Genomic DNA, 24,199 nt, shown 5'->3' on the forward strand with positions numbered 1-24,199 from the left:
GTGTCATTTGTCAGTCTTGCTAGGAGTCATCCAGAACTTGTGAATTCAGCAAAAGGTTGGTTCTTTCAGCCCTTGCCTTTGCCAAAAGATATCCACACACAAAAAGACAGTTTTTAGGAGATATTGTATCTGAATTTGCCAATAAGATTTACTTTTACATCTTTGTCTGGTCCTGTTTGGGATTCATTCAATAAAATTCTGTGCTGTGCACAATGTCAGTCTTTTATTTAAAGAACCAACTTCCCGAACAGAAAGAGAATTTCAATAAGCGGTTTAATAAAAGTGTTCAGAACTTTATATTTTTAGGAACTTGGTATTTCATAAATATTGGAATTTCATATAATCTAAACCAGCTTCAGTGCATTTTTAGTTTTTGATATGTTGTGACATATAGTTTTTGAGAAATCAAATTTGGCAGACTTTTTACACCCATCTTCTAGCATGCTAGGGGCTCTCTCCATGCTTGTTCAAATTCAACCTGTACAATCACAGTGTGTAAAAAGTCCAGTCACTTTGACAAGTCATGACCCCACTGTAGTCACAGAGACACATAATGCAGACCAGGGATCAGGATATCATCACCAGCTCATGGCTGCTGTGTGTAGCAGTAGGTACCCAGACTACAAGGGAATGTGACACTTGACTTCTCTTGCCCTTGCCACTAAGATGCCCCAGCCATTCTCTCAGCCATTAGAATCACCCTTTCCTACCCACAGTGAGGGCCTGAAATACAAACACTCTCAGGTATGTAAGGTTCTAGTAATGTGCGCAATCTGCACATATATATCTAGTGCAGTTGTGAGAAGGGGAAACTCTCAATGGAAAAATGAATCTCAACATAGGCCATTTTCTGATGACTTTAAGGATACTGGCAAATGGGCAAATGCTTTTCTAGGATGAAGTGTGATTTTCTGGGCCTGAAACACAAAACTCTGCTTTATTTCATCTAGGCAGAAGTCAGATGCATTCATTTACTGTACTGAGAAAGGAATTTAGAAGGTCATTTAATCAGGGCATTCAATTCAATGCTGTCCACAGACATTGCTTGGGCATCTTTTATGCGCTGCTCATTGTAAAAGGTACCAGAGATACAATAATGAATGAAATCTGACTAAAATACATACCCATTTTCTGGTACTTTATGATTGCTGAGCAAGTAATAATGTGTGGCAATTATTTCATATAGGTAAATGCTGTGATAAAAATGTAAGTGTCCCTCTGTGTGTGTGTATAATCTTTACATCAAGGGCGAGGAACTTTTTATTCTGCCAAGGGCCATTTGGATATTTATAACATCATTAGTGAGCCATACAAAATTATCAACTTAAAAGTTAGCCTGTAATATTTGGTCAAACATTTAAATAAAACTTATCCTAGTGCCTTGGCAGTACCCTCATGGCCCATGGGCCAGACATTCCCCACCCCTGCTTTACATCAATTCTAGATCACGAGTATTCATGATAGATAGCTTTACTTGGAGTTCTGACATAAATTAATGATTTTCCCAAGGCCTTCCATACTTGGTATCTCATTAAAGTATACTGTTTGAATTAATTTTGGGGGAAATTTGTTCCAGTCCTCTGTTTCAACGACCATCACTGTATGGATTTTCTTCAAATCTGTATCTCTATTTTATTTCTTGCTCTGAGTTGCTTTACTATGGTATATTTATCAACTGGGTATTTCCACTTGAAAGTGCTATAGAAATTTAAACTTACGCAGTTATAAATTGAACCCATCTTCTACATTCCCTCCTCTCAGCCTCACCTTCTACCTCTTTTGGGTTGTTCCCTGTCAATGTGAATGGCACTAACATTCAAGCCAAATGCCGGGACATACTTCTTGACTCTTCCTTTTCCTTCAACTACATCTTTCAAAGGATCCTTAACACAGCAGCCTCTACTTATTACTGATTTTTTTTTGGTACCTCTATTTTTCTCCAAATTCTTTTCTGTTTCTAGAGAGGCCCACCATAATCTTTCCCATGGCTTTACATACATACTTTTAACCACTTTTCCCACTTCTAATCTTGGTTCTTTCTAAGCATTTTCTTCACTCTAATAAGAGTAATACAAATATAATCATCTTGCTTACCTATGTAAAGTTCTCCAAAAGTACATATTGTCTTTGTGATAGACACCAAACTTTTTCATAAGGCTTACGTGACACTGTCTGGTTTGTTCACTGCCTTTTCCTCAGGCTCATCTCTTGCTGCTATTCTTGTCCCCCAATGATCACTGGATCACCGGGATGGCTATCTATCTCTTGAATGCCTCAACTGTTTTCAACCCTCCATCCTTGGTGCTGCTGCTTCCTTCTGCCTGGAACAGTCTTCTGAGTCCTCATTCATCCAACACATACATGTAGAGACTTAGCATGTGCCCAGTCCTGCATGTGTTGGTACACAAAAATGACATGGTCCCTCCCCTCGTAGGGTTCAGGTATGTAAGGTTTTAGTAATGTATTCAATCTGAGGCCAATGTTAAATATGAACATGTAAATATGAATGGTGATAAGTAGGGGAAGGAACATAGACTGTAAGAGAGTGTGAGATGGACCTAATTTAGACTGGGAGGAGTAATCAGGAAGGGCTTCTTTGAGACAGTGAGGGTACCTGAGACTGGATTCTCTTTGGGTCCTTTTTCTACTTCTTCCTTTAAGAAGTCCTCCCTGGCCTTCCAAGTATGGGTTTAATGATTTAGAGCTCACACAGCATCACACACTGCCCTATTAGATTTTTTTTGTCCTGTTATATTGTAGTCACCACTCTCCTCTAAAATGTAGGCTTGATGAGGACAGGGTTAGAACCTCGCTGGCTGCATCTTCAATTTTAAGCAAGTAAGTAGTTGCTCATGAAAATCTGTGACAGTTTGGGATAAAGCTAGAACTCCTCCCAGTAATTTGAGAAGCACTGTAGTATATGGACTGTGTTCTCTGCCAGAATTCTTCATAGGATAGAAAAATTTGGGAGTCATTGTCCTAATGTTTGGTGTGACCCACTCACATCTCTAGGGCTGTGCTACTATCAACCATGGCTCTTCACAGAGCTTCATGTGTGGTCCTGGCAGCAAGCATTAAGAGATGCCACAATGGAAAGGAATATCACACCTTTTGAAAGGACCTAAGGTGGTATTGGATATTGTAATAAATAAAAATATATCTGTTCTAGTCAATGAATTAATTATATATATAAATTTAGGATAGAGGGCAAAGTGTGACAATGACCCTGGTGAATATGGCTCATATCTGGGTTCAGTTCAGTTGCCTGTCATTTGAAGGATCCCCTGCTTCACCTCAGGATGGTATTAAAACCATGCCAGTGATGATGATGATGATGATGATGATGATTATTTTGGATTTGAAGATATATAGGAAAAATCCTTTTGTGGCAGAAGTCATTACCAAACACTGTATATAAGCAAGTATTATTATCCATATTTTAATTTGTGGAAACTGAGGCTGAAATGATCTGCGACTTGCCCCAGGCACAGCTAGTAGAATTAGCTGTGGGGATTAGTCCTTGATCATAAAGCCTTTATTCTTTTTGCTATATCACAGAGAATTTTGTCACTCCTCAGTAAAAAGAATTAGAAGTTTCTTCCCTCAGACTAATCTCAACATCTTTTTCTGTATTTTAAAGTTGTTGAGTAGTAAGGCTAAAAAATAGATCTGTGAGATATGGAAGAATGAGCTCCCATGAAATCACTACATTAAAATGTGAAATGCATGATCTCTCCTTGCCTCTTACTCTGCTTAACTCTCGTGACTTCACCTGGCTGCTCACAGTTATCTAGAAGCTTCATTATATTTCAGGGTAACCTCTGTCTTCCCCTGCCCCCCCGCAATGCCACTGCAGTTGGTGCATCTCTCATGTGAACACACAACTTGCTTTGACATCTGATAAGATATGTACAGACAAGTAGCACAGTTACTCCAGCTTATCTTGAGTTTCCACTCTTAATCAGAGTTGTTTTGCTTAAGTTAAAAGCCCACTGAAGGCAGTTGCCAAGTCTGTACTTTTCTTTGTCTGACAATAAACTCAGAATCCCTAAGATATATGTGAATATATGTTGCTAGACCATCCCACTACCACTCTCATGGATTGTAGAAGATTGAAGATTTGGGTTTCCATGCAGGTACTGCTTGAGGTGTGGAAAGAAAAAGGAACAAGTTGCAGTTTCCTTTCTGTGGATTGGTGTCACTGGTTAAGTCTCTTCATTCTCTGATGAGGGTAGAGGGTGACCCTCCCTGTCAGTGAGAGCTACTTGGGATGGCTTTCCCTGCAGCTTCTAAGGCAGGAGGCCTTGCAGGTTGTCATGTGACTTCACTGGGTATTTTGCATAAATCCAATTTCCCTGAAACACAATCTTTTTGAAGTTGCTGAGGTCAGGAATGGCAAGGCAGGCCAGCAGCCCTGGCCCAGCTGGAGAGAAAACAGTATTTACATGGAGTTTAATTTGAGGTCAAGGGCAATTACGAGGGCTTTTTTGAATGACTCAAGTCCTCCCCCAACCCTCATTTCTCTATCAATTAAGTTAGGTCCAAGCCAAATGTATCTTAATGATATGAGGATGACAGGACATGACATGCTTCAACATTGATCATAAACACAGCTATCTTACAGGTAACTGGCCAAAACACAAGCACAATTATGTGTTTGATCAAGTTGACAAAGAAGACAAAGGTCAGGCAGATGAGCATGGTGAATGAGAACAGAAGAGAAGCTGTAGGGAGAAGGACTTTCTAATGAGTGGAGTTTGCTGGTACCTTGAAAACTGAGGTGAATTCTTCATATATGGAGCAGTTAATGTGAGCGAAGGGGTCTGGGAAGTCCTTTATCATCTCTATTGCTGGCCTTTCGTGGAGCCTAAATTCTAGTGATTAATCATTCATCTGGGTCAAGACATTGGATCTAACACCACATAAATGAAGCCATATTCTCAAGAATAATACTTTGACCTGTCGTCATTCAATAAAGCATTCATACACTTATTTATTAAAACTGCCAGTCTTAGGATCCAGAGGGAAGAGAAAAAAATCACTAGTTGATCTCAATGGCAAGGCAACATCCAGTGACTGAGGGTTTATTCTGCTCAAGTCCTTGTTCTGAGGAGGAACAAGGAAGCTTAAATCTAGGAGAAGGAAAAAGAAAAAAAACCCCAAATATTTCAAAGTTTAAAGACTAACTTCAAAAGAGATGAAAATGAGAACCATCTCACCCTTCATTGTTTTCCTTATTTCATTAATGGCAAATTTATTCTTCCTATTCTGTCTAGTTGAACTCTTAAAAAAAAAAAATATATATATATATATATATATATATATATATATATATATGTATATAAAATTGATTTTACCAAGAGGAATGGAGAGGAGTAGAGAGTTAGAAACATTGATGAGAGAGAAACATTGATCAGCTGCCTGGGGATGTGCCCACAACCAAGGTACATGCCCTTGACTGGAATCGAACCTGGAACCCTTCAGTCCTCAGACCAACGCTCTATCCGCTGTGCCAAACCAGTTAGGTTCAGTTGAACTCTTAAGTCATGTTTTCTTCCCCTTTCTCTAGGTTCCTCATGTGAAAAATATCATTGAAATATATTTTGAAGCACACAGTAAAATGCATAAATCTTAAGCGTAGAGTTCAATGAATTTGAAAAGTGTTTACACTGTGTAATTCTCACCCAAATAAAAAATACAGCATAATTACCACCACTGAATATTTGCTCCTGCCCTTTTGTAGTCAGTAACTCCCTTTTCACAGAGGCAACCATTGTGGATGTCCCTCATACAGAGTAGTCTTCCCTGGTCAATGAACTTCATATAAATGGAATCATGTATTTTGTATTCCTTTATGTCTAGCTTCTTTTGCTACACATATGTTTTTTTGTGCTTGTTCTTATTTTGGTAATGCAATTCTTTTTATTGTTGAGTTTTATTCCATTGTATGAATATACCAACAGGTGCTTGTTCATTTTTCTGTTGAAGAACATAAGAAATATTTCTTGTATTTTTTACTTTCATGAGCAGTTATGAAGCACATTGTTTCATAGGTCTTAGGGGGGCGGTATAGGTTTTCATTTCTCTTGGGTAAATATCTAAGAGTGAAATAGTTGAGTCATAGAGTAGGCATCTATTTCATGTTAACAGTAATTGTTAAACAGTTTCCAAAGTTAATGTACCATTTTCACTCCTAGTAGCAATGGATGAAAGTTTGGAAGACTGTCTCCTCCCCAAATTTGGTATTGTCAGCCTTTTCAATTGTAATCATTTTAGTTGATGTGCAGTGGAATCTCCTAGTGGTTCCTCATGTGTGATTATCCTTTAAGTCCCAGTGAATCATTTCTTGACATTCTCTCTTAGATACATCATTTTATTTTTGTTTTCTTCTTTTTAAAAATAGTCCTAGTCCAGTCTTGATCAACTCCCATTTGAACTGAGTGGTAATCTCTTCACTTGCCTCCCTTCCACCAGGCGACCTGGCTTCTGGTATTGCCCTGGCGGCTTCCTGATCACTGCTGTCCTTTGCTGCTGAAATTTTTAATGACTAACACCAATATCAGGAATCTTCAAACTTATGATGATTGCAGTGGAAAACTCTTTCTTCAGAGCGGAGCTCATCTGGTTGAAGGAAGGTGGGAACCTGCTTATTCATCATTCCCATTTGTTCTCCCTGTTCAATTGTAACTCCCAAGGTTTTTTGTGAATTCCTTGTGCTCTTTGAAGTGTTCCAGACTTGGTACCTGCCCACATCTAGAGCAGCAGCTCCCACACCTCCCTTACATTCCCTCTCAGCCATATATTCAGTGCTTATGGGCTTCTGAATACAAAATACTGTTCCAAGCTTTTAGGCCTCTGCTTATGCTATTCCTTGTCTTTGGAAAGTGCTTCTCTGCCCATCCTCCCAATGTCTGCCTGGGGAAATACGATGTCCTTTGTACCAAGATGCTCATACATGAAGTCTTCAGGGTTGATGTCTCCTTGTGTGTGCTACTCCTTTCCCTTGTATGTACCCTGCTGGGCTGCAGTAGTCTTAATCAACTTTGTTTCCCCTGTGCCTAGCAATCTGACATTCAATTTCCCTTATGTTATGATCTCAACCTACTTCTCTTACATTATCTTCGCTAGTTTCCATGCTTTAGCCTCGCACTCCTACTGCAGCGATACACATAATATACAGTACAAGCATTTCTTCCCATGCTGTGGCCTGTAATATCCTCCCTCACCTGGAACATCCTCTTCCCTTTGTCTTCTGTTCCCAATTCTGCCCACCTTATATCTGCTCCTCAGTTCTTCCATGAACCATCCCAGGACATCTACAATAGCAGTTAATTCTTTCTTCTCAGAATTATACTTAATATTTCTAAATTCCTTTGTCACTTGGCATATCCTTTCCAAAGGCCCATCATCTATTTAGAGAATTGAGACAAATACAAATGAGATAGTAACAGAATGATTTAGACTTCATTGTACCTCCCATCCTGTCCCACACAACCTGTGTGTACTAAGACTTACTGGGGCTCATGCACTATTTAGAACATGGGGGTATTGTGGGAGGGATAACTAGGTGGAATCCTCTTTAAAAGGTGGTGGTGAGCATCATGATAGCACCAAATACTGGAATGTTAGAGCTATCCATGTAAATGGTGGGTAGACCTGAAAGATTAGTTTTATTGTCACCAGTATTTCTCACTGGTCAGTCCTGTTCAGGAAAATGCTGCATCCTCCATGCCAGGTGGTTCTGATTCCTTCGAGTGCCTTTGGCTCTCTAATGGAATCCTGTGCTTCCTGACCTTGTGGATTTGCTGGAAGAGAAATAATTTTTATCTCTGCTGAAGGTGTTTCTAGCCCTCAGTTAGGAATCATCTAACTCTAGCAACTGAGAGCTAGAGGGAATTTGAGTCATTTGTCACCAGGGTCATCAAAGTGGTCAACAGACAAGCCCATACCTACAGGGATAGACTCTGCTGGGCACCATTAAGATTCAGGACATTGTGGCTCTGCAGGGTAAAACACCACAGTTTGTCAGAAAATAATGCGGACTCAAGCCGCTTTTGGTCTGGACAAACCGTTTATAAAGAGCCTAAGTTAAGTGGGCTGGTGGCCAATTTTTGAAGTCTAGTGTCATTTGAAATGAATACAAACAGCGGGGGATGAAGAAAAACCATGAATGCCACTGTGCTCAAATTAGCAGTTGGAGTTTCAGATATTGCTGGTATAGTATTCATGTGGCATAGACTCTATCTCAAAAATGCCCTACCTGCCCTTGAATGTTGATCACCCATTAAATCGACTATCTTTTTTTCAATAATTAGCCCTCTTAGATGTTTACCCATCACAGTATTTCCTTTATCTTTTTCTCTCACCCAAAGGAGAATTTGACCACCCCTGGTATCTGGCAAGTATCTTTTGCCTTTCTTTTCTCTATTGTTTTAACTTCCAGATAGTTCTACCCCCTAGTCTTTGGGCTGAGGCTGGGGTCTTTAGAATCCACATTAGGTTGGTGGCTGGGAGTGAGGCGGGAGGAGAAATCTGGAAGCTTGAGCCACTTTGTCAAAGGTCTGACCTCTAGAATTCCTGCCTACCTAATCTCCCTGCCTCCTGCAGATCAACAGTTGGTATTGCCTAAGCACTTTGAATTCTCATTATAATCTCTGGTTTGTTATCACTGACATTTTCTCATACTCCTTAGGGTTCTTTTATTTATGTGTTGTTTATGTAACTATATTTTAAACAGTTACATAAACAATAGAAGGACATTGCCTTTCTTTTGTGCCGTCTTAACCTCCATAGCCACAGGAAATTAGAACTAGGTATACTTACAGTAGGTGCTCAATAAATGTTTGCATTTTGGCATATCATATTGGCAAATCATTTAGGACAGTGGTTCACAAAATGTGTCCCAAAACCCACGAGTTTTCTAAGGCCCTTGTAGGAAGTCTGTGAGGTCAAAATTATTTTCATAATAATATGAAGGTGACATTTGCCTTTTTTACCTTGGACAGTGAAGCAAAAGCAAAGATGTTACAGCTTCTGGCTCCAAATTAAGGCAATGACACCAAATCGTAGAAGAAGGCAGTACAACCACCACATGCTTGTAATAATAAAAACAAAACAAAAATTGCCAGTTACACTTAGTTCCTAGGCAATGTTTTGGAAGTTATTTATTAAATGTCAGTCTTTGTATACACTTTTTAAAACTATCCTGTGTGATAAAGTGGGAAAAAGCCACAAAGAACTTCTGTTTCATAGTGATGTACAGAGCTTATCTCGAGGAAAAGCTGCGTTGTGAGCTGACCTAGAATTTTCCCTATGGAGCATTATTTTTACTAGAAAAAAAAATGCCAGGTAACCAAACCATGGCCATTCAGAATTAAATATTTGAGTCATTTTCTTAAAATTGGATGAAATGAGCCTGACATTTCAAGTACTAAAACAGACTGTAATTTTTGTCCAGTGATAAAATTCAAGCATTCAAGAGCAAATTAACTTTTGGAAAATTTGTGTCTATTACAGTGAACTTGATAACTTTCCATATTTTAAAGACTTTTGTGAAGAGGGTTGATATAATGAATGTGTTTATTTTATCCTGTATAATGGAATGTGTTAACATTTGGATGATCTACATAATTCAGTGAAATGTTTTTCAAATGATCAATACATGTTGTTATAAAATTGATTGGTAGAAGAAAGATCTAAAATGCAAGATAAGCCAACAGAGTTTAATATAAACAGCTTATAAAAAATTTACTGAGGTTTCACATTCATACTGCAACTAACCCTTAAGAAGCAACCTGTTGTCAAATTTTGGCAGTGTCAAAGTAAAAATATCTGAGAGATGCAAATCAAAACAATAGTGAGATATCACCTGTTAGAATGGCTATCATCAACAAATAACAAATGACAAGTGTTGGCTAGGTTGTGGAGAAAAGGAAACCCTAATACACTGTCGGTGGGAATGCAAAATGGTGCAGCCACTGTGGAAAACAGTATGGAGTTTCCTCAAAAAATTAAAAATGGAACTTCCATTTTGACCCAGTCATTCCACTCCTAGAAATATATCATAAGAAACCCGAAACACTCATCAGAAAGGATATATGCACCCCTACGTTCATAGCAGCACAATTTACAATAGCAAGATTTGGAAACAGCCTAAGTACCCATCAGCAGATGAGTGAATAGAAAAGTTTTATCATTTACACAATGAAATACTATGTGGCAATTAAAAGAAAGAACTCTTATCATTTGCAACAGCGTGGATGGACCTGGAGAGTATTATGCTGAGCAAAATAAGCCAGTTAGAGAAAGAGATAAGTATCACAGGATCTCACTTATATGTGGAATTTAATGAACCAAATAAATTGATGATCAAAAATAGATTCAGAAACATAGAAGCATGAACAGACTGTTGAACCTCAGAGGGAAGGTGGGGGAGGGGTAAAAAGCAGGGAGAGATCAACCATGAACTTGTATGCATATGTGCATAACCAGTGGACACAGACAACGGGGTGGTGAGGGTTTGGGGATGGGGTAGGGGAGACAGGAGCAGTCTGAAAGAGGTTAATGGGGGAAAAAGAAGGATCTATATAATAATTTCAATAATAAAGGTAAAAAATAAAAATGAAACATAAAATTTCATTAAAAAAATAAAAATAACTTTACATTCATAGCAAATGACCTAAATAGACACTTCTCCAAAGAAGACATACAGAAGGCCAAGAGACATATGAAAACATGCTCAAAGTCACTGATCATCAGAAAGCTGAAAATTAAAACAACAATGAGGTATTACCTCACACCTGTCAAAATGGCTACCATCAACAAGTCAACAAATGACAAGTGCTGGTGAGGATATGGGGAAAAGAAAACCCTAGTACACTGCTGGTGGGAATGCAGACTGATGCAATCATAATGGAAAGCAGTATGGAGTTTCCTCAAAAAATTAAATATTGAATTGCCATTTGACCCAGTGATCCCACTTCTAGAAATACAGCCTAAGAAACCCAAAGCACCAATCAGAAAGAATGTATGCACCCTATATTTATAGCAGCACAATTTACAATAGCTAAGATTGTGAAACAGCCCAAGTGCCCATCAGTAGGTGAGTGGATAAAAAAGCTGTGATACATTTACTAATATACTATGGAATACTATGCAGCAGTAAAAAAGAAGAATATCCTACCCTTTGAAATAGCATGGAGGGACCTGGAGAGCATCATGCTAAACGAAATAAGCCAGTCAAAAGTATCACATAATCACACTCATATGTGGAATCTAAGTAACAAAATAAACCGATGAACCGAGTGGAGTGGGTCCAGAGACATGAAGCATGGAACAGAGTGCAGAATCTCAGAGGGGAGGTGGGGAAGGTGGGTGGGAGGTAATCAACCAAAGACCTTGTATGCATATATGCATAACCCATGGACACAGACAATAGGGTGCTGAAAGCCTGGGGTGGAAGGGGAGGGGACAGGCGCAGGGGCAGGCTGGAGCGGGGTCAGTGGTGGAAAAAAGGGGACATATGTAACACTCTCAACATTAAAGAATTATTAAAAAATAAAACAATAACTACATTTATAGAAAAGTTATAAACATAGTACAAAGAGTATTATACAACCATCTCTTTTTCCCCCCTAATGTTAACATCTTTCATGTCCATGGTATATTTCTCAAAACTAAGAAATTATCATTGGAACAAAACTATTAACTAAACTATACACTTTATTTATATTTCACAAGTTTTCTCACAAATGTCCTTTTTCTGTTCTAGGATCCTATCTAGAATACCACATTGCATTTGGAATATAGTATATATGTAACATATAATGGTTTATTATTATTATTATTTTAAAGTGAATTAATAAATGTTTTAAAATATCTCAGTTTTTTGTTTCTATTGTAGTAAATACTGATAGACAAAATACTCATAAACAAAAACTTTTGGATTCTCAAACATTTTTAAGTATGTAAAGGGGTCCAGAGATAAAAATGTTTAACTGCTGACCTAGAATATTTTGTAAGAGGAGAATGTTTATATTTGCAAACTGCTAGACTGTAAGAATAGGCGTAAGGTTGAGGGTTTATATAATGTCTCTGGAGAGTTTATTTCCTTCCCCTCCCCCAATGATCCATAAATATACATGAGCGTGCAAAACTGAATTCAGTGAGAAAGAACCTGGGTACCGGAGACAGCACTAGATCAAGTCACTTAGTTCAGTGAGCTCATAAATGTTAATTCAGTACAGACTATGTACCTGGTGATAGTCCAAGCCCTGGGGATACAGCTATTCTTAAGACAGAGTGAGTTTCTAACTAAAGACCTTACTTTTTTGAGGGGTGGGGAAGCAGGAAGTTATACAGTGAGCACATAAACAAAGAACTTACATCACTTTCTATACTTGTATGTGGTCTAAAGCAGAGAAAACAGAGTGATGTGGCAGAGAGCAATGTCAGCAGGAGATGGGTGGGAAGGTGCATAGGTGGGGGCTTGGTTGTGTTTGGAAGAAGGCAGCCAAGTGAAAATCTGGTGGACAAGCATTCCAAGTGTGAGCTTGGTGCTTTTGAGTGGCTGGAGGGAAGGTGAGTACGGCTAGAGAGTGGTGGGTAAGGAGAAGAGCAGGGGAAGATATAGCTGAAGAGGGAGGAAGGATCCTGATCAGATAGGGCTCATGGAACTGGTAAGGAGTTTGGATTCTATTCTCCTTGCCTAATAAGCTTTGCTAGGCTATAAGCAGTAGAATGACAGTGTCTGGTTGACTGGTGAAACCATTCTCGCCACATAAGAATTGACTAAAAGGTGTCAAGATGGAGGGGAGGGAACAGTAAGGGACTTTTTGTAGTAATTCAGGTCAGAAGTGATGGTGGCTTAGGCTCCAGGTGTACATCCAAAGATAGTAACACATTGTCAAATTTAGGATCTGTTTTTGAGTTAGGAGCAGCATGTTTTGCTAGTAGATTGGATGTGAGTGGGAAGGAAAGAGCAATCAAGGAAGAATATCAGGTTTCTGTCCTGAGCAGCTGGGTAAAATAGGGGTAGCATTTATTGAGATGGGGAAACTTTGAGTCCAGTGAATTTACAGATTATATTCAACAGTTCTTTTTAGATTTAAGTTAGGTTTGAGCCCTCAGGTATCCTATCATGCAAACTACAATTTAATTGAGCAGATATTGGTCAAGTACTTACTCCATGCAAGACACTGATCTAAGTATGGGAGGAGATCCTCATGAATCACACACACACACACACACACACACACACACACACACACACACGAAAGCATGTTTATCCCTCTCTCTCATTATGTTGTTTTGGAAGCAGAAAAGATGGAGTGAGTAATGCCATCTGGTGAATTTGGTAAATTATACTCTTTCTCACCCCATTCGTGGGGGTAAGTGAGGATGATTGAGGTACAGGATAGTAATCAGGTCAGGTGTGTGTTCTTTAGGAGACAGGTGGCATGATTGGATAACCATTTTGCAATTTTTTGGGGGGACCCAAGAGCTATAAATACATCATTTTTTATCTCTTTGTCCTGGGAAGCATAGAGCATTTTATCTCCCTCTTCCTTCCTGTACCAGTGGGAGAGAGGTGGGCAGAAGAATGTCATTACTTATAAATATATTACGAGTAAGTAATGAAAGTACTCAGAAAACCAGAAAAGCAGACTGTTCCTGCTGGAGTGTCTGGCCATGTTTACCCAGTTAAAGATGATGAAAACAGGGCAGTTGTGTGCTGAGAGTAGCCTGCGGTCAGCCATGGCCAGAGTAGATTGGGAAGAAGCTGACGGGTTTAGCTTTCTCCTCCCACACTCCCTCCCACCTCCACCTGCTCTAGATCTGCAGGCTGGGTTGTCTGTGTCTCTCCAGGCAGCTGTGCAGGCCTGACCTGGCAACTTGTGATGCCAGCATGTGGTGGTGCCCACCAGCCTGACAGCAGCTTGTCCTCCTGGCATGACTTGCCATCTGCCAGAAACAGTGATAACTGACCTGCAGGGGACCCTGAGCTCTCCTTGGTGTCAAATCCTTTCCAAAACAGATTTTTTTGGGGCTGGCTGAAATGATGCAGGCACTGGCTTTGTTTTTGTGATCAGGAATCACAGTGAAGAAGAAGGGATGGTTGAGGAATTAATTATACACGCCTCCTCCCCAATCAGTAATAGTATGGCTAATAATAAAGATGATAGTAGCTACCATTTATTTAATCTCAACAATGCACCAAGCTTTTAGATACTTTATATTCTTAGTTCTCCTCACCACAATGATATGATGTGGTTATTATTATACCCATTCTATGGATGAGGAACTGAGGCTCAAAGATTAAATAACCCACCCAAAGTTCTATAACTCGCAAATGACAAAGTCAGCAGTCACACCTTTTCTACTTTGTTATATAATAACTGCTGTTTGACCCATGCCTAACTCATCTCCCACTTTTCCCCAGAATGTTCCATTCTCTTCATTTCCCCCAAATAACTGAAAATAATCATTATGCTTTTGGATGTTGGAGGGGGCCTTCCTGCATACACTTTATTATGTTCCTGGGAATACTAAGATGGAAAACCAGACATTGCCACACTGGCCATGAGTATAGTGTTGGGGACATGGACTCTGACTTTCACATAGAGAAGATTTTGTGCCTTCAGGGTGACCTTCTGTCTTAGGGCCAGCCAGGTGTGGCTTGGCACAGAATCATTTCCCTCTGAGAGTCACTGTCTACCATTTGAAGCCCTTTTCTTTGGAGTGAGTCCATCGGATTGGGTTTCACTTTCCTTTACTAGGGTAAATTAGCATATTTTCCCAGGACAGCTGATGGCAAGAGGAGGCAGACAGAAGGGGCACCTAAATCCAGACTCCCAGCAAACAAACCTCTTTTCATTTTCACAATTACTCACAGCTGGAGGTGGCCTGGTCCCTGTGGTTCTGAGGAAAAGTCTGACACTTAAAGGCCATATCCTGTGCACTTTTGAAATAGATTTCACATAATCCATGGGCAGGTTGGCACTATGGAGGCCAAGAAAGGCTGACCTCAGGTTTTCTTGCCAGAGCCCTGCAGGCACTAGACTTGACTTAAGCAGGATCCATCATACCTGGTAGATGGACATAAGCTGTCACAAAGAAGTGATGCCAGAGAAAACTCCCAGGACAGAAGTCACCCCTGCAGGTGCCTTCATTTGCCTCATGGACCAATTATAGAGAACATGAAAGATATTAGGGGAAAGACATTTTTCCTGCAGTTGCCAATGGAATGGAGCTCTTTGGGAAAGCAGTGAGTGGCGCGCAAGGCCAACTGGTTGCCTGGATCCTGAAGGAGCAGCTTCCAGAGTGTGGAGGAGGAATGGGTGAGCTTCTCTTCTCACTGAGAGAAGGGTGTGGAAATTCCCTGGAGCATCCTGTGCCCTCCAAGCTCCTCCCCTTCCCTGTCCTTCCTCAGTGCCCCCTGCTTTAACTGAATTGCTCTGGGAACCAGCCCAACTCTCTTTGTGTTTACTTAGAACCTCAGGGAGGCAGGAATAATGCAAGGCGTCGTGCAGAGCCCTGTGGCTTGTGCACCATTTTCATGTATTACATGTTGCTTAAGTCTCAGAAGACTCAGTGTGAAAAGCAGGGCAAATACAAGAGTCCCCAGTCTACAGGTGGAGATACTGACACTGGGGGGCTATTTTCTCTAAGGTGATTGGATTTCCTTCATTTCTGTCTCATAAGGGCTTAGGAAAGGGGGATGCATTCAAAAGCCCAACAGAATAACCTGAACTTACACTTCAAGTTTTCTCTTTAAAACAAAGTCCTGAGCCTTTCTACCCTTACAAGGTTGAAAGGGAAAGCTCTCCCTGCAAGGTCATCCTCAAACATACTCCATTTGGTTCCAATCTGTCAAGCGTCTGCTCTTCGGCCAGGCTGTCCCTGCTCCTACAGTTCCTGACCCAGTGCCCGCCCAGAGAGAAGCAGGGTGCTCGTAGAAATTGGGGCGACAAGGGTGAGTGAGGTGGAATAGTCTGCTTTGCTCCTTAACAGTTGTCACCATGTATCAAAGGAAATGAAAAACAAACAGCAGAGCGGTTTTAATAACCCTGCATTGAGGAGGTGATCATACCCCCAGGACTTTAATCATGGGATCCAGAGACAGGCAGCCTCCAGAAGCTCCAAGGCGGCTGCAGCCTCGCCCAGGGAATCCTTCCCCTTTGCAGAACAAGCATCCTGGGTTCCTGGACCTGAGCTCCACGACCTTGGTTCTTCCTTGATGTCCAAGAGGAATGTGTAGAAACAAGGAGAATCTGTCTTTCTCAAAGGCTGGAAGTGGAGATGAATGGAGGATGGGCTATTGGGGGAACAGATAGAGGAGACAGACATATGGATGAGGCTGTAAGAAGAGAAAACAAGTTGATTCGGGGAGCCCATTCGGAAGAAAGCTCACAAATAGCCACTAGTTCCCAGGTCTCAGCTAGAGCCGGTGGGTCCGCAGACTCTTCAGTGTGACGTTGGCAGACCCTCCTGCTCTTCTGCTGATGCCCCGGGAGGGCCACTGTGGAGCTGCTCTCTCTGAGGTTTAAAGAGGCCGGAGTCCAGCTGAAACTGGTTTGGCTCAGTGGATAGAGCATTGGTCTGCGGACTGAAAGGTCCCAGGTTGGAGTCCGGTCAAGGGCAAGTACCTTGGTTGTAGGCACATCCCCAGTAGGGGGTGTGCAAGAGGCAGCTGATCGATGTTTCTCTGTCACTGATGTTTCTAACTATCTCTCTCTCTTCCTTTCTGTAAAAAAAATCAATAAAATATATTAAAAAAAAAAAAAAAAAAAAAAGAGGCCGGAGTCCAACCTGGGAACGTCAGGATTCACAGACAGGAAAGGCCCTGCCTCCTCCCCATGTGGAGGCCAATAGTCAGTTGGCTGGGACCTTCTTTGGACATCTTGTCTCCTTTTGGGGATGGTCCTAATGGATGCTTGGCTCTCTCGTTGCTAAATGCATTTTTACCCTCACTGTCTCCTTCCACCTGAGGTTTTTTTTTTTCTTTTCTTTTTTTTTTTTCTTTTGTCTTTTTTAACTTTCCTAGCACACTTGAAGCCTTGTGAGTATGAAACATTTCATAACAGGCTTTTTGAGATTCCTTGGGACAGTGAACACAGGTTCTCACCACGTTCTCCCGGCAGTCTCTTGGGGTTCTCGCCCTGTCAGGGCTGCCTTGCCTGAATGCAAGCAATTGTCTTGCCTGCAGTCAAATGACAGGACGCTGCTGATTTTTTCAGAAGCTACCACAGCCTGCAGGTCTGATGGAACATTTCACCAACTGCAGCAAAGGCTGCGTTACCTTCACAAAGCAGCCAACTCGCCACCACACAGGCATCTGGGAGAGACCAGAGACCCCAGGGCAGCGTGTTTGTAACTGCCTGGAGATGCACATCAATAATGCTTAACTCTTTGTCCTCTTCCGTGGGCAATTAGCAGTGTCAAATCTCAAAACCAGAGTATTTTTCTCTAGAGAAGCAAAGCTTTTGAAAATAATAAAGATGCTTAAAATGTTCTATTTGAGGCTGTTTTGTTGTATTGATTTGGGAACACGTCCAGAGTACCCACATGGTTCTTTTAGCAGAAAATGCAAGTTACATGGAAATGGGGGAACTGAACTCACTGAAAGGTGAGGCTGTGAGGGCTGGAGATGTGATACTTATTGGTTATTGAGATTCAACTCAGAGCCTCACTCAGCATCTGCAATCAGGTTAACCAGGACTGAATCTAAAACATTCCCTCTTCCAGGACATGGGCATCCAGTATCTCTGTGTTTGTCCCGTCCACATGCAGTCTACAGTACTGAGGTCACCTTGTGGACCTTCTCCTAGAGTAGGGGTGTCAAACTCAATCAGAGAAGGGGCCAAAATCTAAAATCCAGCCTAAATCGCGGGCCGAATGGTTTACTGAACAGTCATAAACTGTCATTGTGATGGAAACGCAGTGGAGTGCAGTGATGACAGCGCAGTGCGGGCCACATTGCAAGGCCTGGCAGGACGGATTTGGCCCGCGGGCCTTGTGTTTGACACATGTGTCCTAGAGGAACCCTATTGTTGCCACCTACACCAATGCCACGAGTACTCGAGTTCTTGCCCCGACCCTGCCATGGACCACATGACATGAGACAAGTCACTCAGTTTCCTTAGGTCTAAGTTTTTGCTCTATCAGGTGTGAAATAAAGATACTTTTACTTCCCCAAGTGAGTTTAAACTGTGGTGAAGCTAGGTGGGATCACTGTGGAAAGTTTGAAAGTTCTGTTGCTAATTCAGGGTAAACTATGATTTCATTTGACGCCTACGTTTTCTTTGCCCATTTCCCCTACTTCATCACTTTTCAGATGTCAGGACTGGGTATAGCCTTGGGCATTCTTCAGAGGCCCCTGGGCTGAGCGGAAGAGGATACTCAGTGTCCATTGGTTGGGCTTTTGCTGCATCATTCCAGTCCAAGTTGTGTGAGTCCTGGTTTTCTGGTGCAGTACTATATACATAACCTGTAAACCTGAGGGGAAAGAGGAGGGGGCAGATCCTGAAACTTAGTGCATTGTCCTGCTGGGTTTATTTCCCAGTTGTCCTCAAATTGTCTGACCAGCCAAAAATCAACATCAGTAGCAAATTCATTCAACCTATTTCTGTTCTGCTAATAATTCTTGAGGTGATCTCTATGTGAGCCTCTCATATCACCAGGATGTATTGGTGACTTGCAGGCACAAATTTCCCTGAAAAAAGACAAGGATCAGTCTTGGTGTGACACTTGAGTACATAAAGCCAGCGGCTATTGAATAAATAATGTGTTTCTGTGGAATAACCATTGTGGGTGTTGAAGGCTGGAGACGTGCTAAGGATCTGGAGATAAAAAGCCTAAAATACTTATCAATAGAATTTACTGCTTCTTGGGAAGATTAGAGGAGAAATTTTAGTGCAGCGGGTAGAGGGAGTGTCTATGTTCTTGGTAAGCCTTCTTCTCCCTGGGAAAACAAGGATGTTATTTGTTTTTCCCCCAGCTCCTTCCTAGTTGCATTTTCTTTTCCAATATAAACACCACTTTGCAGTGAGCTGGACACAGGGGCCATGGGGTCATACTGGGGCTCCAATCTAGCAGTGCCTGATGAATTATACATTTGGGGTCTTTGTCAGGGGGTGCGTGGAGCTGAGCAGTAACTGGAGAGGTCACCCACCATGTGATAAAATAAAGGATCTGGTGCCAATTTATAAGGAAGGTGCTCTCACTGAGGGGCTTTGAGACAGCTCAGCTTCCTGCAGAGGAGAGGAGTAGAAGGAAACCCAAGTCATTTCCTGGCCTTGCCTTTCTGCACCAGGCTTGAGTTTCAGGGCTGCCGAAATTTTGCAGGAGTCTTTCAAAAATGTATTTCATAATATTCTGCAGAACTCTGGTTGACTGAAAACCAGCCAAGGACTAGCCAGATTGGAGCTCCATAATTATTACCTTCCTCTTGCAGAGATTTAAAGTGGATTAAGTGATTAGAAGTGCCTAATTGCTTATGGACTCCCTTTATGACACAGGCAGGTGAAGACATGGCTGTAAATTACCACTTTCTCTTGACCGGTAAATCAAGTGCAGCAACCCAGACAGGATCTGTGACAACTGGGCAGGCGGTGGTGCAACTGGCTTCCCCTGCCTGACCACAGGACCTGGAATTCGGTCAGAACCACAAATCATTTCTCTTTTTGGCAAGGAGGAGGAAAGGAAGGTAACTGGAATGTGTAAAAGGATTAGACATTTTTAAAAGCAAATACGAAAACAAAGATTTTGATTTAAAAGCTCTGGGATGATGACTGGATTTGGAGTCAGGAGACATAGATTTCCAGTCCCTGGGGTACCTGCTGTATTTACACTAGTTATGTGGACCTTATACTGACCTTTCCTTGGGCATGTCTCATGGGCTTTCTGTATCCCCATAACCACCTTCCAGGGCTGTGGTGGGGTTTGTATAAAGTCATTATGTGAAACTACTAAGTGTGGCATGAAATGCTCCATTCAGTATATTAGTTTCTGAGAAATCAAGGTGTTGGCAGGACCATGCTTTCTCTGAGGGCTAGAGAGGAGGACCTTCCTTGTTGCTTCTGGTTTCCGGCATTCCTTGACAATCCTTGGCTCATTAATGCATCGCTCCAATCTCTGCTTCTGCTTCACATGGCCTTCTTCCCCATTTGTTTGTGTCCAAGTTTCCTTCTTTTTATAAGGACACTAGTTATTGGATGAGGGCCCTCCCTAATTCAGAATGACCTCATCTTAGCTTCATTACATAGGCAAAGACCCTAAGTCCAAATAAGGCCACGTTTGCCAAGTCCTGAGAGTTAGCACTTTAATAGAGCTTTTGTGTGAGACACAATTAAACCCGTAACTATAAAGTTAATGTTGATTATAAAGATGAATATTAGTAGCATTTTCCCAGATGTTTCACAGGTGATAGTGGATGAGTCCTTGAGACACAGATTTGAGCACCTGGTCTACTGATACTACTTATGTGGACCTCGTCCTGGCCTTTCAGTACAAGGCCTTCGGATGGGATGGCTGAGAGCACAGGTGCATTTGGTGGGAAGAAGAAGAATGGGTGAACTCACTTGGTCCTTTGGGATGCTGCTATTACTTAAAAGCATGTTTTTAACGATCTATTAGTGACTCCTCCTGACCCAGCTGAGACCCAGTGTGAAGGGGGGCTAGTGGTGGTGGAGGGAAGACTTTATACTGACCTCTTCCTAATGACAAAAGCCTCATTTTCTAATTAGAATGGAGCCCGCCCTGGGCTCTCAGACACTGAAATGTCTCCACAGTGGCTGCGTGCTGCCTGCCTCTCCCTGGAAGAGACCCTGCTTCCCAGACAGCCCAGAGATAGCTGGAGGTGCTCTTAGAGTTGTTTCCTTTGGAACCACCCTCTGGGCTCTCTTTAATAACTTTGAGGACAAGACCCAAAGAATAGAAAGAGAAAATTCTACTTAGACATGGTTGACCACACCAGTGCATTTTATTTTTGCTACTGCGACACTAGCTGAAGTGCTTAGAATGGTGCTGAGTACCGAGCACAGAGAAGAGAGAGTTCTGCCTCTAAAGGCCAGTCCATGGGGAGCACACTCACCATGGCAATAGGGCATTTTGTCTCTTACATATAGCTGTGCAAGGAAAATATAGAAAGGGCTCCAAACTCAGCTTGGATGAGAGGAGGAAGGGGAATGCTCCAGGGAGAGGTTGCCTATCACATGGATTAGTGGGGTGATGATGAGAAAAGAGTGGAGCATTTAACAAGATTGGAAGGGAAGAGCAAGCAGGGCACATTGTCAGCTGCGGTGCAGCGTGCCTGTGGAATGGCTGGAATCAGTTGGCAATGTGGCTGGACAGGAGGCCTTGCCTGGCCTCCCAATGCATTTACATTTCTGTGGGTTCTAGCAGTTGTTCAAGCTTCAAACTGGTTCTCATCAGAATCTCTAAGAGCAGCTAAGGTCCTGGAAGAAAGCCAGCCAGTATTGGGGGCCAGCTCCGCTTCTGAGTGTTCACTGCAAAAACATGTCATAATGTATTGTGTTGGACCCACTGATTGTGGGTCCATGGACATCTCCAAGGCACATATTTTACTGTCAGACAAGATAACCTGTGATGCCACTGCTCCTCATGCCCCAACACCAGCATCCACAGGGGTTCTGTTGTATGGTTTTCATTTTGTGGGACTCCATAGCATATTAGCTAAGGAACTCCCATGGGTGCCAGGTGGCTTGAAATATCTCATTAGGAATAGCTGCGTGGGAAGAAACAATATTTTTAGCAATGGGTAGGAAGTGCTATTGAAATATGACTTATTTGACATTATGAAGCTTAGAATCATCAGTTCAAGTCAGATGGTATGATAGTAATTGTAACCACATTGGGGACCACAGATCAAAAGAATGGGAGTCAGTGGCATATTTCTCTCTCTTGCATATTATTAAATAGCACAGAGCTGATCTCAGGATACAGCATCACCAGAGACAGTTCTTTGCTCGGTATTGCACAAATGTTGCTCTGAGATTAAGTTGATGGATTCTTGGAGGAGTTCTGAGGCTCTGGGAATTGATCTTGTCTCAGAATTTCTGATGAGGTGAGGTCCATATTGGGGCTGCTGTGTGAGGTCTGCTTTATGAGGAGGCAGGTTGAGAAGAGATGTCATAGAGAGTGTTTGCCAGGAGACAGACTCTGCAGAGTTCAATGCTCATGGTGGCTCCTGATGGACACCTTGGCAGGGAGACGCAGAAGAACGATTGGGAGACTGGGCTTCAGTGCAAGTGATGCAGCCTTGACCAGCCCCATGGGGAGTTCTAGGGGTGAGATGGACTGCTGGAATTGTTCCATATCAGGCTGTGTAGCTGGGCTTCTTCATCCTTTCATTCATCAGTCACTGGTGTGGATCCCACATTGGTTAAGGTGGCTCTCTCAGCAGAGGGCATTCCTGAAGGGCCAGAAAGCTGACGCTCAAATGCCAACTCCACTCCCAGCAGCTGGGGTAAAGCAGTCCAGTCCTTCCTTGAAAGGGCATCTGGCCTGAACATTTCCCTGTCCCACAAGAGGTTCCGGGTACTTATCTTAATGTTCCTGGCTACTCAGTCACTAAGCGAGCCACAGCCCATCAACTTAAGAGGATGGTTTATTATTTCGGGGTGCTGAGGAATAGGAATTGTTGCTTGTGGTAGAAACTGTTTTGCTGGTGCTCAGCTTTAGATTAAATCAGTAGTTAAATTTATTTCTCACTCTGACCTGACTATCTTCATTGGCACAGGTCTCTGGGCTTTATTATCACTTGTAAACTCCAAGAATGTGGCAGAAGACACAAGGCACACCCTAACCCAAATGTCTGCTCCTCTTCTTGCTATCAATCTCTTTGGGACCTGCTCTCGGAAGGTGGTCTTTGTTGGGCATCTCTGCATCACTGGTTCCCACCAGTCAAGACCACAAGTGTCTGGTTTCCTCCAAGTTGAAACAGTTGCCTTTGATTCCTCCTTGCCTAACATGATTCCTGAAAGGAAGACAGTAAATATTCTGGATGGCAGTGAGCCTAGAGAAGGAATATTATTGTAGGAGTTAGATATCCCCACTTTGTCTTTTACTACCGGGATGAATGTACAGAACTCCCCTAATCATCTGAGTGTCTTTCCTGTGAATGTGAAAGATCCAGGTAGATGATCCCCAAGGTCTTTTCTAGTGTTGCAATTTTTTATTCCCATCTCCACTGAAAGGTGGGGTCTCATTCTCTGATCCACTCAGTTCTGGCTTGCCTGAGTCCTTGTCCCTTTACTTTTGCTCTGTCTCAACTTTTCATCCCTCCTCCACTTTCAGTCAAAGTGTGTGGGTTCCCATTTCCTGCCTAGCCCTTCAATGGCCTTGTTCTCTTCTACTGAGTAGCCCCACCTCCCTCCAAGCAAGTGGGGAAGGTGGGTAGGAGGGGGGCAGGGGAGGTAGCATTGATTTCAGGGCACCCTGGTTTTAGTAGGTGGGCAGGTTAGATGGAGGGGCTGACAATTCACTGCCAGGTTGAGGCAGGGGTGGGGCTAGAGCAGAACTGATGGGAGAGTGAAGCGTGGTGAAGTGCATCACCAGCCTATATGCCTATTCTTTTCCCTAAAGCCAGAAACTGCTCAGCCAGGTAATGAATCGATATCAGTATGGTTCCTGGAACCTGTCCAACCCCTGCTCATCTCAGCTGAGTGGTGAGAAGAATTGATCCGGGACAAGGATTTGAAAGTGTAACTATGTTAAGGCCTGAACTGGTGAGACTTGTGCCTCTTCCCAACATCAGGGCTATTGCCAGACAGCCAGGCTGTCATTCTGGCAAGGTGACAAGACCCTGGAACTCTGATGTGAAGCATTTGCTCATTACCTGGCATCCCAGTGGTCATGACCATCTGCTCAGTGCACCCCCTCACAAATGGCAGAGCAGATTTCACAAGACACCAGTACCAACGTGCCAGCGGGTGAGTGGGATGGATGTGCTCAAAGCTAGAGAGCAGTAGAGTAGCCTTCCTAGAAGGTGCCACTGGAGTTTGAAAAAGACTCCTGGTTAGAATGCCAGAAAAGGGACTCAGAGTCACTGCACCTGTACCCAGGCTATGTCCTAAAATCATGCCATGATTTTTTATATGTTGATTTTAGAGTCATAAGAAGTTCTACATTCTGTTCAAATGAGGAGTAGCTCGGGACTGCCCTGGATAAGCATTCTCAG

The 24,199-nt window shown here is 42.3% G+C and overlaps 1 protein-coding gene across 2 annotated transcripts in view; it reads left to right on the top strand.

The window, feature by feature from the left end:
- The window catches only part of ZMAT4 (zinc finger matrin-type 4), a 317,911-nt gene that overhangs the window by 35,216 nt on the left and 258,496 nt on the right, over window positions 1-24,199 (top strand). Inside the window, exon 2 of one of the 2 annotated variants that reach the window (XM_045588859.1) lies at window positions 6,475-6,635. The exons of the other annotated variant lie outside the window; for it this stretch is intronic. Coding sequence (XP_045444815.1) covers window positions 6,544-6,635 — 92 coding nt within the window. The 5' untranslated portion in view covers window positions 6,475-6,543. The remainder of the gene's footprint in view (window positions 1-6,474; window positions 6,636-24,199) is intronic. 2 annotated transcript variants of the gene reach the window in all.

This window comes from Pipistrellus kuhlii, unplaced genomic scaffold (assembly GCF_014108245.1).
Source record: "Pipistrellus kuhlii isolate mPipKuh1 unplaced genomic scaffold, mPipKuh1.p scaffold_m20_p_3, whole genome shotgun sequence".
Lineage (NCBI taxonomy): Eukaryota > Metazoa > Chordata > Mammalia > Chiroptera > Vespertilionidae > Pipistrellus > Pipistrellus kuhlii.